This window comes from Mustela nivalis (genome assembly GCF_964662115.1).
Source record: "Mustela nivalis genome assembly, chromosome: 6".
Taxonomy (NCBI): Eukaryota; Metazoa; Chordata; class Mammalia; order Carnivora; family Mustelidae; genus Mustela; species Mustela nivalis.
The window spans coordinates 69,834,043-69,860,055 of record NC_139025.1 but is presented as its reverse complement, the minus strand read 5'-3'; the positions used below and the strand labels follow the sequence as shown (position 1 = coordinate 69,860,055).

The 26,013-nt window shown below is 32.6% G+C and overlaps 1 protein-coding gene across 4 annotated transcripts in view; it reads right to left on the bottom strand.

Annotated features, from left to right (window-relative positions):
* Nucleotides 1–26,013, bottom strand: part of NOVA1 (NOVA alternative splicing regulator 1) — a 147,204-nt gene that overhangs the window by 2,044 nt on the left and 119,147 nt on the right. For 2 of the 4 annotated variants that reach the window (XM_082734204.1, XM_082734206.1), the window contains 2 exons: nt 24,226–24,297; nt 1–1,031 (listed from right to left, as the gene is read on the bottom strand). The exon at nt 1–1,031 is cut by the window's left edge and continues 2,044 nt beyond it. In XM_082734204.1, the coding sequence (XP_082590330.1) occupies nt 27–1,031; nt 24,226–24,297 (1,077 nt within the window). In that variant the 3' untranslated portion in view covers nt 1–26. Of the gene's footprint in view, nt 1,032–23,438; nt 23,793–24,225; nt 24,298–26,013 lie in introns of those variants that run through there. The other 2 variants (XM_082734207.1, XM_082734205.1) reach the window with 2 other exon arrangements.

Here is a 26,013-nt window from a genome sequence, read left to right as displayed (position 1 = left end):
AATAATCTGATGTATAATTGGGGCGCTCAACCCACTTTCTGAGGATTGGCAGCCCGCACTCCTTGCTCATATGTGATCCTTTGTGTAATTAAATACTGAGCAGCCTGTGTTGCAGCTGGTGTTCCAGTAATGGTTACCTTCCGATTCCTTGTGCCAGGTACGAATTCTCCTTTTTTGGAGATCTGTATCCTTGCACCAGTCAACTCCTGGTATTCCACTAATGTTTTCCCTCCTTTGCCAAGTATTGCACCAACTAAGTTTTCTGGCACTGCTATTTCAACTACATCCTTTGATCCATCTGTGGATTTTTCTGTTCCTAGAATGGCACTGGCAGCTAGGGGAGAAGCAGCTCCAAAATATCCATTGGTTGCAGCAGTAGCAGCAGCCAGGCTACCTAATGCAAATGTCCCCGCCGTACCACCAGCTGTGCTGCCACTGGCTGAGGCTTCACTGGCATAGGTGGCCAACAAATTGGCTGCTGCTGCTGCTGGGTTGGCACTGGCAGCTGCTGCAGCCAAGGCCCCTGTTGCTGCTGCTTGACTGAGACCTAAACCTAATGTGTTGAGATTATATCCGTAGCTGGCTAAAGTATTAAGTGCAGAGGTGATGGCCACCAGGTCATTGCCTGTGAAGCCAGATAAGACTGCTGGAAAGGCTGCAACGCCAGCAAGGTTAGCATGTCCTAAGAGCCCTGCGGCTGCGGCAGCAGTTGGTAACACTTCAGCAGTGTTTGCATAAGGAGATCCGGTTGGATTGGAATTTGCCACTGGACCTGTAACATTGGCATAACTGATATTGAGACAGCTGCCACTCTGTGGATCCTCTTGTATCTTCTGGATGATAAGTTCAACAGCTTTTCGGTTTTGTTCAGGTTCTCCACTCACAGTGACAACCCTCTCTTGCAAGTTGATCCCATCAGGTTTCTGGGAAAGCTGCACCCACGCCCCTGACTGCTCCATTATAGCCTTCACAGTAGCACCTCCCTTCCCTATTATCAGACCTGCTGTGCTGTTGGGAACTATAATCTTTACCTGTAATTAAAAAAAATACGTATAAATAATACTTCTGTTTTGCGCATACACATTATATTACTTTACTATCCTAAAAAAGTAAAACAACAAATTGAAAATTAATTTAAACATAAGTTATGAAAGATAGAAATACCACAACTTCTAAAGTGACTTTTATCACATTTTAATACAATTATCTTATAAAAGCAGAACGTCCAAAAGCAAAAGCAATTTTCAGTTTAAAATATTAAAAATTTTCCTGGAGTCCTTGTGCATTGCCGTAGAAGTTTTAAGAAATTAGTATGTTCTAAAGAAAGGATATCATAACTATACATCAATGGTAACATTTTTATATAGCTCCAAAATAAAAATACTGTTGATATTCTTCACCTAGTGTAGCTTTAAGAACACCTTTGGTCTAAAACGTATAAAAACAAAGAGTACAGGATTATGATGCAAAGTTAGTAAAGATAAAAGTACTAAAGTTCTAGCTCGAGTCCCTTCAGAAAATTAATTTCATGTTCCTTATTACCTAGCAATTTTTGTATTATTCAAACCTTACTTGTTTCATGACTAATATTTTCAGAAAGCAAAAAGATTATTACTAGTGGTATTTTGATTTTTGGACTAAACTGACACACAACACATAACTTTATAAAAATAACAGGTATTTCAAAAAAAACCCCAGATATTTCTAAATAATTAATATAAAAAATTTCAATCACTTTAGGGAGGTGAACAATGATTTGAATATGATATTGCCGGGATGTTCTACTTAAATTTGTAAAATGACTATTTTAATTAGATAGATAATTCTCTTTTTTGGCAGCCGTAGCTACATTTTAAAAAATAGGGCTTATAACCATATTATCAAAGGTTACTGAAAATTTACTGGAGTCACAGGAATAATTACGATACAATGTGACCATATGAATAGAGACATTTTAACTAATTTGTATATCCATTCACAAAACCTAGACTATTTGGATTTATTTAATTATAGTCAAATACTATTGTAAAAAGGATAAAAGCAGGTATTTCCCATAACCCCTGGAATTAAAATATAAATATTAAAAATTTTATTTTGGTAGCACAAAGATATGCATGGCACTGTTTTATGACTCAGTAGATAAAAAACTGGGAGGGTTGTGTCACTGACAAAGCACTTGTTCTGGATATTAAAACGGGCAGGCTGAAGAACTTGTTGAAATTTGAGCAGGAATTTAGATGAGATATTCTATGAAAATTTCATTAACTAGTTTTTAGCACGTATTGCCATGCTCTCTTTAAAACAGAGATTTGGTAAAAATATTTTAAAGAAATACAGCCATGCATTTCTGGCAATTTTGCTCTTCAAGGTAGAAACCAGTCGAAGTATAAATTCGAATTTTAGACTGTGTCACCTCATAAATATATTTATATGTATTAACATACATGTACACACACACACAACTTTTCTTGCCACATATATAATTTACAGGAACAGATTTTTTTTCATTCCAATTTGTCTATAAAATAATTTCATTTTATTGAAAAGAATTTAAATTTTCTAGAAACATTTTTTAGGAATATCAAATATATCCTTCATATTCCTCCTGATTAAGTGCATTTAGTTTTAAGAAGTAGGATGAGAAATAATTTTTAAAAACATATTAATTTATTAATTTAGTTCACAGACTTTTTTGTAAAAAATAATTTGTCTGAAATGCTGCAGTTTGTTAAAGTATTATAATTAGAAAGTTAAACCATGATTATTCCTTACACTAATTATAAAGATGAATTAGAATCATCTTTACATTTTATCCTGTGCACATGAGTATTGAGAAAATTTACTTTTAAGGCTTTAAATATCAGAATGCTAAATATGATTTTATTTTATAAATAAGTACTTCTTTCCAAAATCAGAACATTTTTATATAGTTGAAAACATTTACATATTGGCAAGCTGTGGTTTTTAACACAATTTTTATGTTTTAACATAATTTTTATGAAGAAAAATACACTAATTTTTTATGTAGTAATACTAATTTCCCACAAAATATTGGGAAATCCATAACTTTTCTTTTTTTTGTTGTTTTTTAAAATTTAATTTAATTTTTTCAGTGTTCCAAGATTCATTGTTTATGCACCACACCCAGTGCTCCATACAATATGTGCCCTCCTGAATACCCACAACCAGGCCCTCGGAATCCCCCAGCTCCTCCCCTCCAAAACCCTGTTTGTTTCTCAGAGTCCACACTCTCTCCTGGTTCATTACCACTTCCAATTTCCCCCAACTCACGTCTCCATTAATTGACCAATACTTTCTTAAGAGTTGTTCTTAAATTATTTTAAATTCTAATATCGCTATTGTTTTGCCCAATGTAATGATTACCTCATGATTATAACCCAAGAAGAGAAGAGCACATGAACGGTAAACTATGGGAACTATCCTACAGACTGTCAATAAAAAGCAATGTCTTATATAAATTTGTAACATCCATTCTAAAATCACCTGAAGCTTCTATGAGATGTATGAAGATGATATTAATTTATACTACTCTGCACACCAGTCTCATACCATATTTACTGCATACACAGCTTTTTTGTAAAAACCTTAGTACTAGTTCTATTCTTCCACAAGAAGTTGCTGATGTGTGCACAGCATTGCTATTATTGCACATTAGTTTCTCCCTTCTTTTCTTGTTTTCCCTTTTCCTTTCTTTTCAACATTCAAAAAAAAAAATTCTGAAACAACACATAGTTCAGAAATGGTGTGTGAACTTCTCATAACTGTAAGCATCTTCCAAAAAATCTGTCACTTTGAAAACTGAAAAACTACACCATGCCATCTATCTTTATATTAAAGATGTGCTTCTAATTCAAATTACCATCAGACTATACACACAAAAGATATCTTCATGTAATAAGTACTATTCGCTGGATTTTATTTTTAACTGTTTGAAATAATCTTCTATAAATTACTGTCAGCCATAATTGCTATTTTACAAAATACTGATGTGGTTCCCAATTTTTATTGGTAGATTTTACATTTGTCCACATATAACTACATAAAGGTGGGTTGCGATTTAAGAGAAAACATTACTGACTATGTATTAAGATTTACAATAGCATTTCTTAACTTTAGATAGTAATAATTCTGCATAAGGTTACTGATCTCAGATATCAAATTTAAAAATGAAAGAAAATACAAATATAACAAGTTATTAAATCAGTATTTTTTTAAAATGTGAAAACTTAAGAGCCTACTCAAGGGAACACGTCACCTAACTTTTATTTTTGACCCAAGGAAATGAAAACCTCTCAGATTTATACTTTTTTTCCTTGAAGACTTAAAAAAATATCTATTTGCTTACTTAATCTAATATGGATGCAAATCAGGAAAGAAAACTCTCTGAAAAGAGTAAGTTGAGACAAAAAGAAAAAATGGCCCATATGCATAGTATCTTAGAAAAAGTAGTGTTCTATCTCCATCTTCTGTATCAGATCAGAGCCAAGAAGTGAGGCATCAGTGTGGAAGCTTGGAGATAATGGGCTACTGAATACTGGGTGGGGGAGGGGAGGGAAAGAAAGGGTGGAAAATTACAGAAGATGGCTACTTGTTTATTCCTTAGACATAGGAATATGGTATTTACCAAAGAAAAAGTCTGTGCACTAATATGTTTGCTTTCCCAATGAGACGATAAATAGCAAATTTTGGTTAAATGTATGGCTTCATTTTCATTGGTGAAATCTATTCACACACTCAAATAAGTAAAAATATACTATTTCTAAGGAACTGAGGGAATTAAAAAAACCTTTATCCTAAAAAGCATATAAATTATTTGGTTAACACACACCAACTAAATCAGATAAGCTGTTGACAGCTACAAATCAGTTTTCAGTACTATGCTCTACAGTTGCTACCATCAGTTCAGTCATTTAAGGAATGCTTACTGAGTGGTCCAGGCCCTGTGTTGGGAGTTAGGAATAAAGGATATATATGACACTGCTCCTGCCTATAAGGAACTTTTAGATTAGTTGTAGAAAAAGATGTGTAAATTTAACAGTGCAGTGAAGTCTTAAAAAAGTGCTGATATATAAGTAGTTGAAGAGTATAAAGTAGACACAAAGCCTAACTGGAAGGAGAAGGGGTAAGTAAGAAAATCCTTGAAAGACAATGATTATTATGTTTCTAAATATCTTTGACATCTTTGTTCTCTAAGTATCCTGTTCTTTTTTTTTTTTTAAATAATCCTTTTCTTTATTTATCAGACATTCCTGTAAGTTTGAACTGTTATCTCTATGTTGGAGAGTTTCCATTCACACCTAAACCCATTTTAATAGTGACCATGTGCGTAAGTACTGTTTTTAAAGAAAAAAATGTTTACTTAAATTTTCCCTACTTCTAGATTTATAATTATGAGAAGATTAACAATATATTATGCTAATTTTACTAGTATCAACTGCTTTTCAGAAAAAAAGTAGTAAAATGACTATTTCTGTATGTGCAGCCAAAGAAGAACCTCTATGGGTATCCTATGAAAAGTATTAAAAGTACCAAATAGGTAGGCTTTAATGTTGATATGTTTCTGATTAAAAATAAATATTAAGCAAAACAAATTTACTCCTTTTCCAAATAAGAAGTAAAACTCATTATGGTCTTATAAAGCAATGAAAGTGTCTGTAATCATAATTTTTCATTATCATGGCAGGAAAATTATTTAATTATTTCATAAAGCCATACTTTCATATAAATTCAAAATAAGTTCCATTACAATTTAAGATATCTCAATTGACAATATGGACTATTTAAGGGCTGCTATATTATATACCACATATGCAGGGACTTTTATAAAGCAATGCCTAGCAATAGTGGATATCTTTCATTTATTCTGTCATTTATTCAGCCGTACTGATCTTCCCTCTTCTGGCAACAGACCCTAATTTTCCTTTAGGAAACACCCTCTCTCACTCTTAGTACATGTGCTTCAAGTAAGGCCGACAACCTTCCAATGCTCTAGGAGTGGAGACCTAACAGAGCCTGACACATCACCATTTCCACAACTTTGGCAGTTACTGATTTGGGATTGTGGCTGTGGCCCAGGATAGTCCAAGGAGTTAAATTTGGTAAAACCGATGGGACAGAGATACCTGTGTTTCTAATCTGGTAGAGCACAACCCTGACATTCCTAGTGACTATCTTGCCACCCTATGGAAAGAAGAAGAACCAGCCTGAAAATAAAGTTAACCTAGAAAAGAGTCTACAGAAATGGAAAAAATTCTGACACCATTTTGGTATCTGAATCTAACCATGTCTAAAGCTAGCACAGATCAATAAAGTTCCCCTTTTAAGCCACTTTGCATTGGATTTCTATAATTTATAACCAGGCAAGTAGTATATTAGAAAAAGGTTTTACATTCTTGTTATTATCGTATATTATTTGCCTATCCAAAAGAAATACGGACACTTTGTTGCATCTCTTGATGCTCTAAGTCAAAACATTATAGCTCTAGTAAAGAAACACAAGCGGATTCCTTAATTTACCTTTTACCAAGATATACTCAACATGATCTAATAAAATAAATATCACTTCCCTAATGTATTACAACTTAGGCTACTGAGGCACCATTTTGTAGTGTCCAACGAAGATGCATATGTCATTTTGGGGATCTATATTGAACTGAGGAGCAAAGTAAATTGAAAACTTTTCTTTTGATTATAGATTTTATATACATAAATATCTTCCTTTCTGAAAAGTACTGATATGGCAAAAGATGTACAGGACTGCTACATGAATACAAGTATACAAAGAGAACAAAAAAGCAACTCCTCTCTCTACTAGTCTGTTAAATCTACTCACTTTTGATAATCAAATCAAAGGCAACACAGTTTTCATAAGCATGCATAATATTATTGTAAAATACCATGCTGTCTTTTCTTATGTATCTTCACCAGTCCTTCCCTCACCACTGCCAACACCAGGTTTCAAACCTGGAAGCCATCTGTGCCTTTTCTTGCTCCCTAGATCTCTACATCCTGTTATGTACTATTTTATTTTTTTCTCCCTGAAATGCTTCTTGCTCAAACCTACTGCTTTATCCTATCCAAAGAAATGCATGGTATTATAAAAAGAATCTAGAATAGGCAGTTTGAAGATATAGGCTTTCACTCCAGCTCTGCTGTGTGACCTTTGTCAAAATCACTTCAGTTGCAACATCTATAAAATCAGAAAACTTGGTAAGATTATGGATGAAGAGTTTTTATTTTAGCATCATAAAAACCTTGCTCAACAGATGTCTGTGACAACTCCACCATTCAGTTACCCACTGAAGTATCTAGAATCCTTACGTAAACATTCCAAATTCTCTGTATCCTGTGCCTGAATTGTCTTCCCAGCTTCATCTTTTAAGACTGGTATACCATGCTGAATCCAAACTTTACCTTCTAGTTCTTGGATTTACTCTATATTAGTCATATTTCCATGTCTTTGCTTTGTTATTTATACATTTGGTCCAAATGACTGAAGTGTTATCTACCTATATTCCCATACTGTTCTTTCCCTGAAAATACATACAGTTTTTCCTTGTGAAATCTTACATGTCCTGCCAGAACAGTTCAAATGCAGTATAGTTTGTAAACTCAATCCTTGTTCCTGAAAACAAAAGTGTCAAAATACTTTCTGAATTTATTATATTACTTATCCAAGGCTGCCTTATATTAGCATAGAACAGATATTTACCTCTCTTACAGAATTTTATCTTCCTGATGGGCATTATCTTATTTAATTTTGTATTTATTATTTGCACTTAGTTGACGTTATCAATTGGATAACTTTAAAAAATAAATCCAAAAGTGTAGATTAATAAGAACTAAATAAACTATTTAAAAGATTCCATCACCCCCATACAGTCGTGTGTAGTATATGTGTGCACATGTGTGTTGTGTGTGTAAAATATGACATTGGCTACAGTAATTTCTTTCTAGACACATCTCTCCAGGCAAGGGGAACAAAGGCAAAAATAAACTACTGGGGCCTCATCAAAATAAAAAGCTTCTGTATAGCAAAGGAAATGACAAAACTAAAAGACAACCTAAGGGAGAAGATAATTGCAAATGAAATATCCAAGGGTTAGTATCCAAAAATCTATAAAGAACTTATCAAACTCAAAACTTTAAAAGCAAATAATAAAATTATAAAATGGGCAGAAGACATGAACAGACAAGTTTCCAAAGAAGACACACAGATGAACAGACACATGAAAAGATGGTCAACATCACTGACCATGAGGAAATTACAAATCAAAACTACAAAAAGATATCACCTCACACCTGTCAGGAATGGCTAAAATCAACAAATACAAGAAAAAAACAGGTGTTGGCAAGAATGCAGAGAAAGAGGAACCCTCCTACACTGTTGGTGGGAATGCAAGCTAAGATGGTGCAGCCACTGTGGAAAGCAGTATGGAGGTTCCTCAAAGAGTTAAAAATAGAATTACCCTACAATCCAGCAATTGCACTACTAGGTATTGATGCAAAGAATACAAAAATACTAATGCAAAGGACTCACGCACCCTGATGTTTATAACAGCATTATCTACAATGGCTAAATTATGGAACCAGCCCCATATGGGTCCATATGGGTCCATCAACTGATGAAAAATAAAGATGATGTGGCATAGATATACAATGGAATACTACTAGCCATAAAAAGATAAAATTTTGCCATTTGCAAGGCAAATGGTGAAGTGAAGTAAAATCAGAGAAAAAAAAATCTGATCTCACTCATATGTGGAATTTAAGAAACAAAACAAACAAGCAAAGGGGAAAAAAAAGAGAAAGAGGCAGCAAACCAATTAACAGACTCTTAACTAGAGAGAATAAATTGATGGTTACCAGAGGGCAAGTGGCTAGGTGCAGGAGAGATGAGCAAAATAGGAGATGGAGATTAAGGAGTGCTCTTGTGATAAGCAAGTTGTATGGGAATCACTATAGTGATTTTTTTTTTTTTAAGATTTTATTTATTTATTTGACAGAGAGAGATCACAAGTAGGCAGAGAGGCAGGCAGAGAGTGAGAGAGGGAAGCAGGCTCCCCGCTGAGCAGAGAGCCCGATGCGGGGCTCTATCCCAGGACCCTGAGATCATGACCTGAGCCGAAGGCAGCGGCCTAACCCACTGAGCCACCCAGGTGCCCCTATAGTGATGTTTAATCACTGTACATCTGAAACAAATATTATACCCAATGTTAACTAACTGGAATTTAAATAAACCTTGAAACATTAAAAAAAATACAAGAAAAAAGATATACCTTGAAAATAGTAAAAAAAAAAAAAAAAGAAAAATCACTAATATTATAATAGTTAAATATTAAACTTGCACTATATGCCTTTTTCTTAAATTTTCATTGATGTACTATGTTTTTCCTATGATATTTTGTAGTTTCTTACTCACTAAGGTTTTGTGGCTTCTTAGCTATAAAAAAGTGTAGAACTTCCCTATGACCCTGCCATTGCACTCCCGGGTATTTACTTCAAAGATACAGATGTAGTGAAAAGAAGGGCCATCTGTACCCCAATGTTTATAGCGGCAATGTTCATGGTTGCCAAACTGTGGAAAGAACCAAGATGCCCTTCAATGGACGAATGGATAAGGAAAATGTGGTCCATATACACTATGGATTATTATGCCTCCATCAGAAAGGATGAATACCCAACTTCTGTAGCAACATGGACGGGACTGGAAGAGATTATGCTGAGTGAAGTAAGTCAAGCAGAGAGAGTCAATTATCATATGGTTTTTCTTATTTGTGGAGCATAACAAATAGCATGGAGGACATGGGGAGTTAGAGAGGAGAAGGGAGTTGGGGGAAATTGGAACGGGAGGTGAACCATGAGAGACTATGGACTCTGAAAAACATTCTGAGGGGTTTGAAGTGGTGGGGGGTGGGAGGTTGGGGGAACCAGGTGGTGGGTAGAGAGGGCATGGATTGCATGGAGTACTGGGTGTGGTACAAAAACAATGAATATTGTTATGCTGAAAATAAATAAAAACAAAACAAAACAAACAAACAAAAAAAGTGTAGCCAAACTGGTTGTGAAAGTCCAGAATACAAACATATCTGTGTTTACTTGATTAAGTTATGAACTGGATCAATACTATCACTCAAATGACAGTTTCTACTGAGTCATAATCACAATTTATAATTGATGCAATTACCTCCTATCCTTTGCCTTGCTTCAAGCAATTACATTTTTACTCCAGAATAATTAACTCAAAAAGTTTTGTGAAGATTGTACTTCATTTTGCATCTTTTTTCAAAGGGCCTTATTTTACTTGCCCTTTTGGCTGCTAGATATGAGAGAGAATGACAGACAGTACACCTCTTTTTTTGTGTCTCTTTGGAAAAAGACAGAAAATGAATGATTATGCCCATGAAATTTCTAAAGACAAATAATATTTAACTTAACTTTTCTACTTAGTACATTGTTTCATGTTGTCCCTTGAAGGATTATTAAAAGTTTTTTTTTTCTTTTGATGACTGCTGCATATTTTATTTTATTTTTAAAGATTTTATTTATTTATTTGACAGACAGAGATCACAAGTAGGCAGAAAGGCAGGCAGAGAGAGAAGGGGGTAAGCAGGCTCCCCACTGAGCAGAGAGCCTGATGCGGGGCTCGATCCCCAGACTCTGGGATCATGACCTGAGCCAAAGGCAGAGGCTTTAGCCCACTGAGCCACACAGGTGCCCCAGACTGCTGCATATTTTAATGATACATCACATCACATTCCAGAGAGGGGTAACTTAAGTATAAGAAAAATAGGAAAAAACCAATATTTTATTGGTAAGAACAAGGAAAAGAAAAGCACTTTAAACTATTTCTGTTATGTCGAGATGCTAAGTACTCTAGACATAATTATGTCAAAAAAGAAAAAAAATACTAGAAATCAAATAACTATAAAGAAAACACAAGGGTTGTAAATGATAAACATTTTAGGGCAGCCTATTGTTTACAAATGAAAATAATTTGGAGCACTGTCATCTTAATGCTTACTAAACTATATTTTACTAAAATGAGGTTAAATTTCTGGAAGCCCATTTGTCATCATTGTCCATGTGTGAAATTATCAAAAGTCTCTTAGAAATTATTATTATTACTGTTATTATTCTAAATCATCTCATCTTAGACAAGCTTTTTCAGAATATATGTAATAAGATAATTGTTTAGTGTTCTTAATTCTGATTAGTGAAAAAATGTATTTGAAATATTTGGGGTTTTAATATGAAAACTAATGTTTTTAATTTAATATTCTAATGATTTTAATGTCAATTCAAAAAGTGAAAAATATCTATGAACATTAAAGTAGGGGCTGTGTTCATGGAAGTGGATGATGAAAAGGGATGAGAAATAAGAGTAGAAGGAATCAAGATTCTATTTTTGGTATTTTGAGTTTGAAATCCCCATCAGACATTTAAGTGTTGATATTGAGTAGGTGATTGGCTATGGGTCTAGAGATCAGAGGAAATTTGAGAGTTAACATAGAGATAGCTATTTAAAGCAACAGGAATGGATAAGGTAGTCTAGGGGACCATAAAAGTGAGTAACAATTCCTTAAATAGTAAACAATAAAGAACTGTGTTTGACAAGAAATATTACTCTGCTAAAATCAATCAAAGATATTCAAGGTAGATCAGCAAAATTAATCACTAAAATAAAGTGAATCATGAATGGTCTGCTAATCTTTTTCTTTTAAAAAATGTGTGCCAGTATGTATTACCTCTTAGAAATCACTTTGTAGTACACATTAAGTTGTAAAATGAACAAAATCTTTAGTTTCTCTCCTTTTGGGATCCTTCTGGAAAATAACTCAAATCACAGAAAATTTACACACAGAGCAGTGCACAGGTACTACATGCAATTATAAAATATTGTGGAAAATGACACAAAATTCTAAAATTTATATAAATATGTTACATAGACTTGGATTAAATAGTGTAAAATTATATGCAGGTAAAACTGAAATGAAGGTAATAGTAGAAATCGAATTTCAGGTGAGCTTTTTTCCCCTTACCATATAGACTTTGTCTTATTTTAATATTTTAAAATCAGTTTAACAAAAGGAAATTAAAAAATTACTCCCAAACTAGGCTGCTGAATAAATAAATCTTGCAATAGCAAAATAAATAATTCGTTTAAAATAGTTTTAGTAGATTTCCAGTATTCACTACATAATTTTTTTTTTTTAGTGTTTATTGTGTGCCAAGTACTGTTCCAGATGTTGGTGATTTTATAGAAGTGAATAAAAAGGATAAGGCCTCACTTTATGAAACTTACAGTCAGGTGGTATCATAAATACTAACAAATATTTAAATTTATATTATAATATTAGTCAAGAGATGACAGGGGATTTAGAATATACTTTTAAATTTTAATAAGGAAGCTTAAAATCATAGTTTTAAATAAGATTCATGTAATTAAAATCAATGCTTGTTTATGAAGACCACAAAGGTAATTTTGGAATTTAAAGGTTTTTAAAATTCTGAGTTTATTGATGGACTGATTTGACACTCTATGATGTAACCAAACTAATTAGATATTTTTAGAAGTAACTGTCTCAACTATGTTTGAAATCAATCTCTACTTCAACTTATGTAACTAGATAATTAATCAAAAAGGAACCTTTTATATTTTGGGTTTTAAATTTTGTTTTTACAAATTTTTGATTAAGCCATTTTTACCATTAAAATTATTACTTACGTGGAAAGATTGATGTGCCATATTTTTACAAGACTTAAGCTATTTTGAAAGATATCTTTGAAGTCAAATATAGGTGCTTGTAGGTATTTTAGATTTTCTAATCTTGCTAATACATTTCTTCTATTTAATTTTACCAATAATTTTTCTGAAGACAATACTTATTTTTAAAAACAAACACATCTGCATTTCAGTATCTTACTAGTAAAATTTGATAATTTATTATCACAAATGACTATTGTTAAGAAAATAAAAATCCATAAATCATTCTTATTTAATTAACACGGGATAAACAAATATTAACTAAATAAAAGGTTACAGAAGAATGTCTGTAATTTAACAAACTGTATTATTAGTCACAAAGCTAAGCTTTTTACCTATATGTGGACTGAAGTAGTTTACTTCTATTTAATGAATCATAAATAAAAATACATTAATTTTATAACTTCTATTATTTGACTAGAAACAATTCACAGTTAGTTAATGAGATAAAGACTTCCTTTTCCAGAAATATTTTTAAAGATTAACTTAAAAACTGTATCATCTAATTGAAGGAAAAAAACCAATAGGTAAATAAACACTTAATAAAATGAATTATAAAGGTATTAAGTTCAGAAGAAAAGATGTTTTTAATAAGATCAACTTATTATTTCCTAGAATGTTCCCTAGTCAAAGACAAAAAAAAAATTAGAAAAGTTAAAAATGAGAAACAATTTTTTATTCTATAGTGAGCAGGAGTCAAATTCTCTCATCTGGCAAAACTATTCTTTAAAAGAAAATGCAAAGACATTGATTCCTATTTCTAAGCATCTTAAAAGAAAATTAAAATGTTGAAAATAAACGATAACTACCCCTTTTATATGGCTTATATGGCTTTATTTGAAAGATTAGGAAAAAATCTATTTAACTGTACACATACACACACCCAAACACACACAGCAGAAGGACTAATACACATCTGGAGCAAAGAGCAATCAGGGTTTTGGTTATATAAACACATGTATAATGTTCTGTCTTGAGAACATACTGTGGTATAAGAACTACTAAAACCAAAACTACAAGGAAAATGTTGATGAAATACACAAATCACCTTTACCTAGTAGGCGGTCCAGAAAGACAGAGTATTGCAAGCCTGCCTACTTAGGAGCCAATGCCTGATTTATCTACAGTATGTAAAATAAGCAACGTTACAGAGTGACTATCCATTCTTTTCTCCTGAAGAGTACCACTGTCTTCAATCAAAATAGGTGAAAAGCCCTAGATTTCCCACAAACATGAATATATCTTCATATGAAATCATACCTTCAAAAGTGACTTTGGAAGGTCATATAATCTGGTATTTACCATATGATGTGTTATAAACATATAAATTATGTGCTTTCAGCAGCCATCCTTGTCCTCAGGCGGATCCTCTGATTCTCATCACTGGGTGTGAAGAACACACTATCTATAACATAGCAACTGAGCAAACTTAGAAGTTTGCAATGGAGCAAATATGGTCAGGAAGCACTGATTTAACCCTTTTCCATAAGTTTTGGGCAAGAATATTGCTAAACAATCTTAAAAGAATACAACTTAATCTGCATATAAAGATCTCCAAAGTAAGAGAACTCCTGACCAAACTTGGGAATCATCAAAGACTACTAATGCTATCTGAAAAGATAACTATCCTTTGTATAATAACCTTTCATAGATTTAAATTGTACTAGTTAGTAAACTCTACTGTTCTCAAAGCTAAACCTAACTCAAAGCTAACACCTACCCTTCAGCTTTTGCACAAATCAAATACTTTTCTTTAATATTTTTCAAATAAAGTGTGTTATTTCATGAAAAAAGTTTTCATAATTAAAGTTTGAGAGATGAAACAGTGTTAATATTGTACACAATCATAATCATTTTAGTCAACTAATATGCAGTTTTCATATGGTAAACAACTTCAGAAAACATTTCTCTAATTTTTTAAACATACATGCACAATCTTGTGCTAGACCTATTAAATTAAATACCTCCATAGGTAGTTTTGATGTGAAGCTAGGAATGAGAACCTTTGACAGATGAATTAAGAAAGAATGAAGAAAAATATTGTAAATATTACACAATTTAATTTGACATAATTTTAAAATATGAAACAGTTGTCATTTCATTTGCTAGTTAATAAGTGCCTTCTCTAGGCCTGAACCCTCTCTCATGATCCTTCTTAAAATTCCTCAATAAAGCATTCCATGACTATTAAAAGAAGGAGCCAAGTAGCTCAAACAAATATATGATGTCAAAGATGGTCTAATCTTCCTTTTGGGAAATTCCCACTTTCTATTCTTTAAAACACAGTATAAATCACAACTGAAGGCATTATTTTCTCCATCTTGTTTTACATTCTCTTAGTTAACATTTTAAAAACAAAGTAGAGAGAAAACAAAAAATTAATAATGTTCATAATCCTTATCACCTTGATGATACACACACACAAGATGTTTTTTGACTATTAAACATAGGGTCATATGTGTCTTAGCAGCTTAATATTCTTTAGTAATATATTATGAACACTATTCTAGGCCAAAGTATGCGGTTTTAACTCATTATTTTTAATAGCTTTACCACATAATATTCTGCAACACCATAATTTATTCAGTCATTCTCCTGTTAAAGAGGTCAGACTTTTTCCTAAGTTTTGCCACTGCAAATAATATTGTAATATACATCCTTTGTCTCTATATTCCTGTATATTGGTGCATTAAGTTTTACTGGATGAATTCTCAAACACTGCAATTTTGTAGCATTTCTTACTTATATCAACATTGTATAAGAATTATTATTTCCCATATCTGTGTCAGCACTTTAAATTTATAAATACACACGCACACACACACACACACACACAATGTTGTATTCCCAAAGTATGTGTATTACTAACACACATAGAATCTTATCTATTCGTTAAAAAAAAGTAGAATGTGTGGTACTCATTTATATTTCCCTGATGCCTAGTGAGGTTAAATATGTTTTCATATGTTCATTGGATATTTCTATTTCTTTTTCCATAAAGTGCCTTTTCATAATCGGCCTATTTTTCTCCCTTCCCCCCCATAGTAGTTCCTATATATAGGAGTTCCCTGTAGAGTTATTAATTCATTGTTATATGTGTGCAATGTATATTTTTCCAAAGATACTGCTATTTTTGCTTACTAATGGTGTATTCTGCCATACCAAAAATATAAAGTATTTATATCCCAAATCTTAACTTATTCCTTTGTTTTGGGTTTTCTTCTTGCTTAAGAAAGCTATCCTAAACTTTATTTCAAACACTATAATTTACAGTTTCAATCTTGAATTCACTGAAATTTATTTTTGCATATTGTACAGGGTAGAGGTCTAAATTTATTTTCTTTCGGGTGAGTAGTCAAGTATACCAGCACCATTTATTAAATAAAACATCCTTTTCTAAAATAAATTAAAATGACACTTAAATATTACCCAGGACCAGACAGCGTTCTAAATGCTTTTCATGTATTCATTCAATTTAGGGATCATGACAACTCTACAAGCTAGGCACTGTTGTTACCCACCTTTTACAATGAGAAACACAAATGGCAAAGTTAAGAATGTTTCCTCAAATCAGAAAATTAGGAAGTGGCAAAGATTTGATTTGAAGCCATGAATTATGACTCCAGATTGCCGTTCTCTTACTGCCTAAATGATACTACCTTTCTTAATGTATAATAAAATACGGTAAATTTCCGTATATACTTAGATTCCTGAAATCTCTATTATGTTTCACTAACTATATCTATATATTCCTTTTATTTATGATAGCTTTATAGTAAATTTTAATAGAGTGAAGTATGTCATCCTACAAAATATTTTTCTTGAAAATTCTTTTATTAATAATAATAGCCTTATGGTAATTCTTAGGCACTTGTTTTTCATATGGATATTAAAATCACTTGCCTTTGTTTCTCTCTCCTACAAAACTAAAAAAACTTGGAAGAAAATGAAAATTACAATACATTTGCATTTTAAAGTATTGATATTTTTAATCATCTCTTCCAAAATTTTTTAAAGTCTATTCATTAAGGAAGTGTTTTATGTACTTATCTGGAAATTGTACATTCTCTTAATAGGGATTCTATGCCTTTTTGGTTCAGTTTATTCTTGGGAAATTTTGAAGATTTAGATATGTATATGATATACACCTAGAAACTGCCCTCAAATATTAGCAATTTTTTGAAATACTAGCATTTTAGGGGCGCCTGGGTGGCTCAGTGGGTTAAAGCCTCTGCCTTCAGCTCAGGTCATGGTCCCAGGGTCCTGGGATCGAGCCCCACATTGGGCTCTCTGCTCCGCAGAGAGCCTGCTTCCTCCCCTCTTTCTCTGCCTGCCTCTCTGCTTACTTGTGACCTCTGTCTGTTAAATAAATAAAATCTTTAAAAAAAAAAAAAGAAATACTAGCATTTCATAAAGCTCTTCCTAGTAATAAAGTACTTAAACTCTTACTGTATATAACACAATTAGTAAGTTCACTTAAAAAGAACATTTGGATTTCACTATTTTTCTAGAACTTTCTCAAACACACTTCTAAAGAACACTACCTTGACATCTCAGAGACACACATGCTGAAGGAAATGAAAATTAATTTTGATATTTTGGTAGAGAATTATGACAATTCTTGAGACAAGAGATAAGAGTTTGACTGGCTTTCAAACTGTGTTCTGAGTAAAGCAGAAGTCTAATGAAGAAGGCTTTGTCTCTTTAACTTATTAACCTCTTTATTCAATACAGAAACACATAAACACAGAGAACTAACTGGTGTTGCCAGAAAGGAGGGGAGGAAGGATAAGTACAATAAGTGAAGAGGATTAAGAGTTACAGACCTCCAGTTATAAAATGAATAAGTCACAGAGATGAAAAGCACAGCATAGGGAATAGGGTCAATCATATTGTAATAACGTGGTGACAGACAGTAACTACACTTTTCATAGAATTGTTGAATTCACCATGTTGCACACCTAAAACTAAATTAACATTGTATGTCAACCAAACTTAAGTAATAAAAATTTTAAAAACACCCTTTATCCAGCTGGTTTATATTTTTGGAGAACTTATATTCAAAATTTCATTTGAAGAGATTTTCAAAAATTAAGTTTTAAACATAAAGGTTGTAAGCCTGCTCTCCTCCTAATACTAGTCATTCAAGAAATATTTATTAAGAACCCATTAAATTCCAGATTACTGCTTCTGATACATAAGAGAATAAAACAAAGATCCCTGTTCTCATGCAACTTACTTTCTAGGAAAGTGAGAGAGACGATACACAGCAAATATGACAATACACAAAGTACATGGTATTCTATGAGGTGATGGGAAAAAAACCACAGGAGTACTGAGAGAAGAGGGAGGCCAGTTTGCAATATTATATAGGGTGGTCAGATAGGCCTTATTAAGTTTATTTTGAACTAAGACTGGATGGTGATTAAGGTGTTAGTCAAGTAGATCTCTAAGATAAAAGAACTTCATGCAGAGAGAAAAGCAAGAACTAACTGCTGAGGGGAGAGCATGCCTAATGCCTGCAATGAAAAGCAAGCCGGTCAGTTTGGCCTAGGGCAGAGTGAGTGGGCAGGTGAGGTAGGAAATGAAGTGAAAGAGGTATTGTGGTGAGGGCCAGACCTTGCAATTTAATGGGTGTCATTAGGGATTTTGGGTTTTACTGAGTGAAATGGGAAACTATTACAGGTATAGGCAAAGGAAAAAACAAACAAAACAAAACCTGACACATTTTAAAAGGAATACAGACTTTATGGAGAGCAAAGGTACAAAGGTAGGAAACCATATATGGAGGCTGTTGCAATAATTCAGGCTTGATTTAGGGTAACAGCAGAAGTAATGAGAAGTGATTAGGATTCTACACCCTTTTTTAAAGGTAGAGTCACTATTATTTTTTATAGGAACTGAACTTGGGAGTACAAAAGAAAAAAGATGAGGGTGAATCCAAGATTTCTGTTCTGAGCAAGTGGATGTATGGCATTGTCTTCCAGTAAGATGGTAAATGCTGATATAGTCGGAACAGGTTTGGGGTAGTTTTTGGATTGCTGAATTTTAGAAGTCTATTAGATAAGCAAGTGAAAACTGCTGTACAGGAAACTGAATACGATCTATAGTTTCATGTGAGACCTGGATTAGAGATAAGTATGAACCTAAGTTATGTGGAACCTGAATCATACAATTTTAAGAGACATCTTTGGGAAATGCATTCAAAATTATGAACACAAAACTAGGTACAGTGTCTTGTCATAAGCTTGAGTAGATGAGAAATCTTAAGGGTTAAGTTTCATTGGTTCATAGTAAACCCATCTCACACTAAAGACATAAATTTTACAGATTGTCAGCATATGAAAGCCATGGTATTAGACAAGGAGAAAGAAAAGTATAAATCCAGATGTCATTTCAAATATTAAGATGTGGAGCACTCCCAATAGTAAGTGGGATGAGGGGAGGAACTAGCAAAGGATGCTGAGACAAAGCACATGATATAATGCAGGAGACAAATCATGAGTGTGCAGGATCCTGGAAGCCAAGTAAAGAAGGCACACCAAGGAAATGGAAGTGATAAATTATGACAAATATTGTTGATAGGCCAAGTAACAATGTGGACTGAGAACAGACAGCTGGAATTAGCAGTGTGGTCATCATTGATGTCATTGGCAAACACAGTGTTGGTGGAACGGTGGAGGAAAAAAATCTTGTTGGAGTGGATTTAAGAAAGAGCGGGAAGAGAGATACTGGAAAAAAGTAGAGAAAATAATTTGTGAATTTTTCTACAAAGGAGTATAAGGATGGGGCATTAGTTAGTGGGGGAAATGGGATTGAAAGAAGTTCTGTTTTGTCTTTTAAGATGGGAGAAAAAAACATATATGTATGCTGATGGAATGATTCCACAGAGACAAAAAACTTGAAAGATGAAGGAGAAAGAAGGAGGAACTGCTGAAGGGATGTCCTTGAATAAAGAAAGAAAGATGAGATTTAACATGCAACTGAAATTACTGGCTTTTGGTAGGAGATGGTAAGATAATAGCACAGAATGTGCTATACTGGCTCAGTGAAGTAGGAAGTAAGGTCATCAGTTGGGAATGGGGATGGAGTAAGAGATATTGTGGGGTTTGTTATGGGAATTCTTTAGATAGCCCCATGATCTCTGCCTCCTTGGTGCTACTTTTTGTGCAGTTCTCTCCATTTGAACGTGGGTGAAAATTGTGACTTGGTTCTAATCAGCAGAATGTGTCAGAAAGATGGAAGGTCAGTACTGTGATTAAGTTACGTTGTATGGCAAAGGAGGTGAGAAGTTACTCCTGTAATTAGGTTCAATATATAAGATTCCATCTTGTGGCACACACCGAAGAAAGATTCTCCTGCTGGCTTTGCAAGATGCGACCAGCCATGGTCAAAGTGCCCACTGGAGAGAGTGTCATACTGCAGGGAACTTGGGCAGCTTCTAGAATCTGAGGTTGCCTCTTGCCAATAGACAGTAAGAAGTCAGCACCCTTAGCTATACAACTGCAGGGAACTGAATACTACCATCAACCTGGATCCACTTAAAAGGGGATTAGGTTAGGCTCCAGTCAAGCTTCTAGATGAGAATGCACTTCTTCCAGTACTTTTTGCAGTTTTGTGAGCCCACGAACAGAGAACTTGGTGAAGAAGTGCCTGCATTCTTGACTCATGGAAACTAGAAGATAATAAATGGGTGCTGTTTGAATCACTGCATAATTTGTTACACAGCAAAAGAAAACTAACACAGGGGTTAAAAGAAGAGAACTTACGAAATAGCCATCTAGAAAGTAAAAAAGTGAATGGGCTTATGACTGAAAGAATTAAAGGTCTATTTGAGCTCTACAGTCATGAATTTAAAAGACCAGCTGAGTTTTGCCTGTGTTTTTCTGTAACTACAGCAAGGGTGCTAAATACGAGTCACCTACTTTCATGTTTTATTATATCTTAGTAAATAATTTCAAATTCATCAGTAAATAAGCAAATGTCTATAAATTACATATTTTTGCAATCATTATTTTTCCTTTTTATCTTCATGAAATTTGAGAAGACGTCTAGGAGAGCTAACAACCAGGAACCTAAAATTAAAGCTGACTGACTGATTAGCAAAACCATTTTGTTGAATTTGGAAGTGACTGAAAAATTTAGTATCAATAACTTAGAACTGATGATCAAACCCAACTCAATGTTTTTTATTTTGTTTTTAAGGTTTTTGAAAACATATTGCTTAAAAAATCTAATTATATTTATTATAGCTTTATATTTACTTCATACTTAAAATTTCATACGTAAGAAATTTCAAAGTTGTACCTTACAATATGTGACACATGCAAAAAAAAAAAAAGTCCAAGTTGTAAAACTATTAGCCCTACTAACATTTCCTTCTTACTGGGGAAGTAATAGCAGTTTGCTTTATCATTAGACAACATACAACTTAGTACTCTCACTAGTGAAGAAAATAACTGTAGAGCAGTTTAAACTATCTAGAAAAAGAATACAGAGACTCTGCTTACAGAAATATTTTGGAGCTAAAAAAGCAGCAACACTAGTACTTTAGAATTCTTCTTTAGAGGGGAAACTCAGTTTTCAAAAGCTCTATGCTATGCCATTTAGTGTCTTAAAGAATACTCTTTCTTTTTCATATCACTTGAAAGATACTTCAGAAAAAAATAAAATAAACATAACCTAACATTTATGGTTAACATTACATTCTAGATGCTCTACTGTTCAAAAACAATAAATTTATTTCTTTCTTCACCCCTATGAAGATGTTACAATTATTTGAATTTCAGAAAAGGAGAAACTGAAACCCAATTTACTCAGCAAGTAAGTGCCAGAACAAGGATTTGATCATAGGCAATTTGGCACCAGTCTTGACTTATAACCACCATTCTAGAGGACTTCTCTTTGCGACAGTCCTTCAGTTTTCAGGGGGAAATTATTATAGACCCACTACTGTATTTACAGTCTGCCACTCTGACCTGTGGAAATAGTCTAACCTGTAGAAACATGACGGTAGAAAAAGTAAAATTTAGTATGTATTGAAACACGTAATCATTTTTAAAAGAATAGAAAAGCTTTTAACGTTGAAACTGCAATAAAACTTTCTCTTTGGTATATTTTCTGTGCTTTTTACTTTTGGGTTTTCTGAATATTAATAGTCCCTTAGACCTTTTTATCACACTACTGTGATAATGTGACATCACTATAACACAGACAAACTATTTATTCTGGAAATAGAACTCAATCATATCTTTTAGCTGTTATTGATGAAAATAACACAAACAGTTGTCTGGACGTATTTTATATTGGTTTATAAAAGTTCACAAGGAAAAATTTATAGTTTTAACAGCAGAGGGTATCATATTAGCTGTAACACATAAAAATAATTTTCTTACAGGTTTAAAAGTTCATTTTAATTGTGGAAACTTTAAGATGATCATATTAGAACCCACTCTTCTATCTTGATTGCTTTTACATCTAAGCTAATATAGTGTGAATCTGAATCCACTGGGAAATACTGAGGGAATAAATGATGACAAAATACTAAAAAAATGATGGACAATGACTATAATTCCTTTAATAAATTTAAGAATCTTGTTTGGTTCTTATATATCTTGCCTCAAGTTATCCAGGAGATATTATGCTTGTTTGTATAAAAACAGAAGAAACCAGAATATAAATAAAATATATTTAACAACTATATCTGCGTATAGTAGATGAAGTACAAAACCACAATGAATTATTATCTCAAATATTAGAAAAATAATTGGCAGAGGTGGACACAGTAACATACTGGAGGGTTAAAATATTAGTAGACTTTATAAACTAGCCTTTTTAAGAAATGATTTAACAGAAATTCACATGCACATGAAACTAAATAAAAGAAAATACAAATCTAATTTCAAAGACAAAATTACTGAGATAGTTTTTCTTTCCAGATCTAGGATTTTTTACATTGTTCATTCAGAAAAATCAGTAGTTTTGTTTTTATTGCTGCTGCACTCATTTGTCTTGTTTTGTTTGGAAAGTAAAGGATGATAAAGTGTAAGAGAAATAATTAAAAAATAAAGTTAGTTGTTATCCCAGTAGTTTTCTATATCATGTAATTAAGGTTCACTTAAGAGATAAGGTATATAGAGTGAAAATGTATAAACACTTTTTAATCTCATGCATTAATATTACAAGCTTTGTTCTCACTTTACATTGTATCATTTCCTTCAACAAGAATTGCTGGGATTCATCACTAGAGGTAATGTAGTATTTTAACCAAGTTATTGGGACTAAAATGTGAGTGTTACAGTTTTGTCTAAAGGGAATGCTACTGCATAAAATGAAAATCAATCTCCTACTTTGCTCTAGTTATCATTTTAACATTTTTCCTGAAGTTGTAAACTATTAAACTCAATAAATAAGCAAAATTATTCTGACAATCTTAGATTGGATTACATGCAAAAGGCAAATTTAACGTAGTTAGCAAATATAGTTCAAAGTTAATAATTTATTGGTCAACTATATGAAAAATATATAAAAAGATAAGCTTTTATTTAATAATTTAATAATCCCACAAGGCCTGTATTAAGTGAAAAAGTAGAAATATTAAAGAAAATATCATCTCTCACCTAAATGAATCTCAACTCAGACAAAATGAAAATGTGTTTAATCATTTTAATGAATATATTTTCAACATTTGTCAAGTACAGTATGGCTCTGAATTACATAAAATATTTTAGATGATTTACTCAAATGTGCCAAAAATAACTACATATTTGAAAAATGACCTACAAATATTCAGTACCAAAACAATCATCAAATCAAACTAATATATTTCTGATTGCAAAGTCTGCCATTCCACCAAAGAAAATGGTCATACTAAATTAGGAGAATATACCATTTCCTAATTTGTAAAACAAATAAAATTATCACAAACACCAATTTTCAGTTACTTTTAGATTGCTAGAAATGTTTTTCACCGAAAGTTGAAAATTGTTTACACAGTAAGGCATGTCTGAAATAAAAAACAAATGAAAATGCATTCACTTTTAAAGATATACCTTTGCTCAATAAGTCGTATTTATACATTTTTTTACATATATGATACTCTTAACTTACATACCAATAATTCTAGGAAGAATAAATAATGAAGATTATAAACAGTGACTCAATCAATAACCCACAGAGCTCCGTAAAGTCATAATCTTAAGGGAAAATCCCAAATTCGAGTAGTCTACCTTCTGAATATATTTTTGTTATCTAAAGTTAAAAAATGCAAAGAAATTTTCAGGACTAATTGATATTTCTCTTTCAGGTTATTTGGAATCTGATTATGGTGCACATATGTGAATGAACGAATACATCCTTAACCCACCATTATCTTTTTCTCCAGTGTGCAGGCAATCACCCGTGAAAAGTATGGTGTAGATGACAGGATGATACTGTACCTGATTAGCTCTGGAGGTGGTCATGGGATCAGATGGAGAGGACTTGGTGGTAGTTGGGGAAGATGGCAATGTCTGGGAACAAAGCAGTTCAGGAGCAAATCAACCTTTAAAAGCCTTAAACTGATTATTTAAATAAAACAAAATAAAATAAAATGTAATATAACGAGAACAAAATCCTATGAACAAATTTTTCTCCTACTCATTCAAATTTAATGGAATTTAAGATCAATTAAGTAACTAATGCATGTAAATATGCATGCATAAGCATGTAAAAATAAATTCATGACTTGAAATCATGATGGTGACTGATAATTCACATGAGTATTAAAGGTATCCTGACCATATTCATGAATAGTAGTCTCTTTTCTTTCCCTCTTTTTTGTTTGGGGGAAAAGAGATGTCAAACAAAAATTCAAGAAATTCAATGAGTAAAACTGAAAGAGTCATTTTCCTATCAATGAATACAGTCGGGGATTGGAAGAAGTGGTGAAATGAAGTTTACTTTGGCATAAAAGCATCCACCTACTTAATATGTTGAACATCACCAACAAGTTGATTCCACATGAATTTAGGGGTCCACACTTAAAAGCAACTAAATTTGCAGTTCTGAGTTCTTAAATCACATTATCTTCTAAAATATTAATTTTTAACAAATTTAGAGCCCGTCTGAAAATGTAAACATTAACTTCATATTAATAAACAAGTAACTAACAGAATTTTAACAAATTGCCATAATATTTTTATCATTTATGTTGAAGACTAAAAGTTTAATATAAATGTATTACAGCATTATCAGCCTGTGTTGAAAATAAGTACAAAAATATTAGGAATCATATTTATTGTCCACTTCATTCTGAAATGCTTCTACATAGTATATATAAAATATGTTGTACAAGACCATAATCTACTTGTTGAACAATCAGTTAATATATATTAAAAAACTTCTCAAGTCCAATAGAATAACCTTGAAGTATAAGAAGTTAAACTTTTTTTTAAAGTATATTTTCACTTAGCAAATAGCATTGCTAAAGTAGCACCCTCATAAGATAATATTTCCTAACAGGTGAAATGGGGTAGTTTTATAGTATAGACACAATTCTGTGTGGACATTTTGTTTTATATTAATAGATATGCACCAAAATTACTCAGATATGAGCAAAAGCATAACTTTAAAGGTTCAGCAATGTCAGCAAAAGCAGATAAAATTACTTTATAAAATCACATTTCTTCATTTGAGATTTCAAAGGTTCTGATTTGAGTAGAACAAAGCCGTTAAGTATAAAAGAAAGGATAGAAAATTCACAGGCTTCTACTTAACTTACTGTTCTCCTGTAACAAAGTAAGATTGGTTCTAACAATAAATCAGGTTATAGTCCACTCCTCAAGTTATTCCTGGTTCTTCTAAAGTTAAAACCTAAAATACTTTGAGGAAAACTAGACTTAATGTTGAGTTATACCAAGGTTTTTATTAAATTGTATTTAAAAAGGGGACAGGAGCTACATTCAGAAATAAAACCTCATAAAAGAAGAAACAAAATCTTCAAATACTTTGTTTTCTATTTTCACTCTTTGTAATAAATTCCCATGATTTCTCCAGAGAGAGTTTCATTTTCAGTTATTAAAAATTGCTCTAATATTTTCCTCTTCATGCAATTTATGCTGGAATATATATATTGACTTCATGCTACTACAAGATAAGCAGTAAAGATTTTATTTTCCCACCTCTGGTTACAACCGTTATTACAGAGAATTCCTGCGAGTAGTTAACATACATTTAAAAATCTGTTC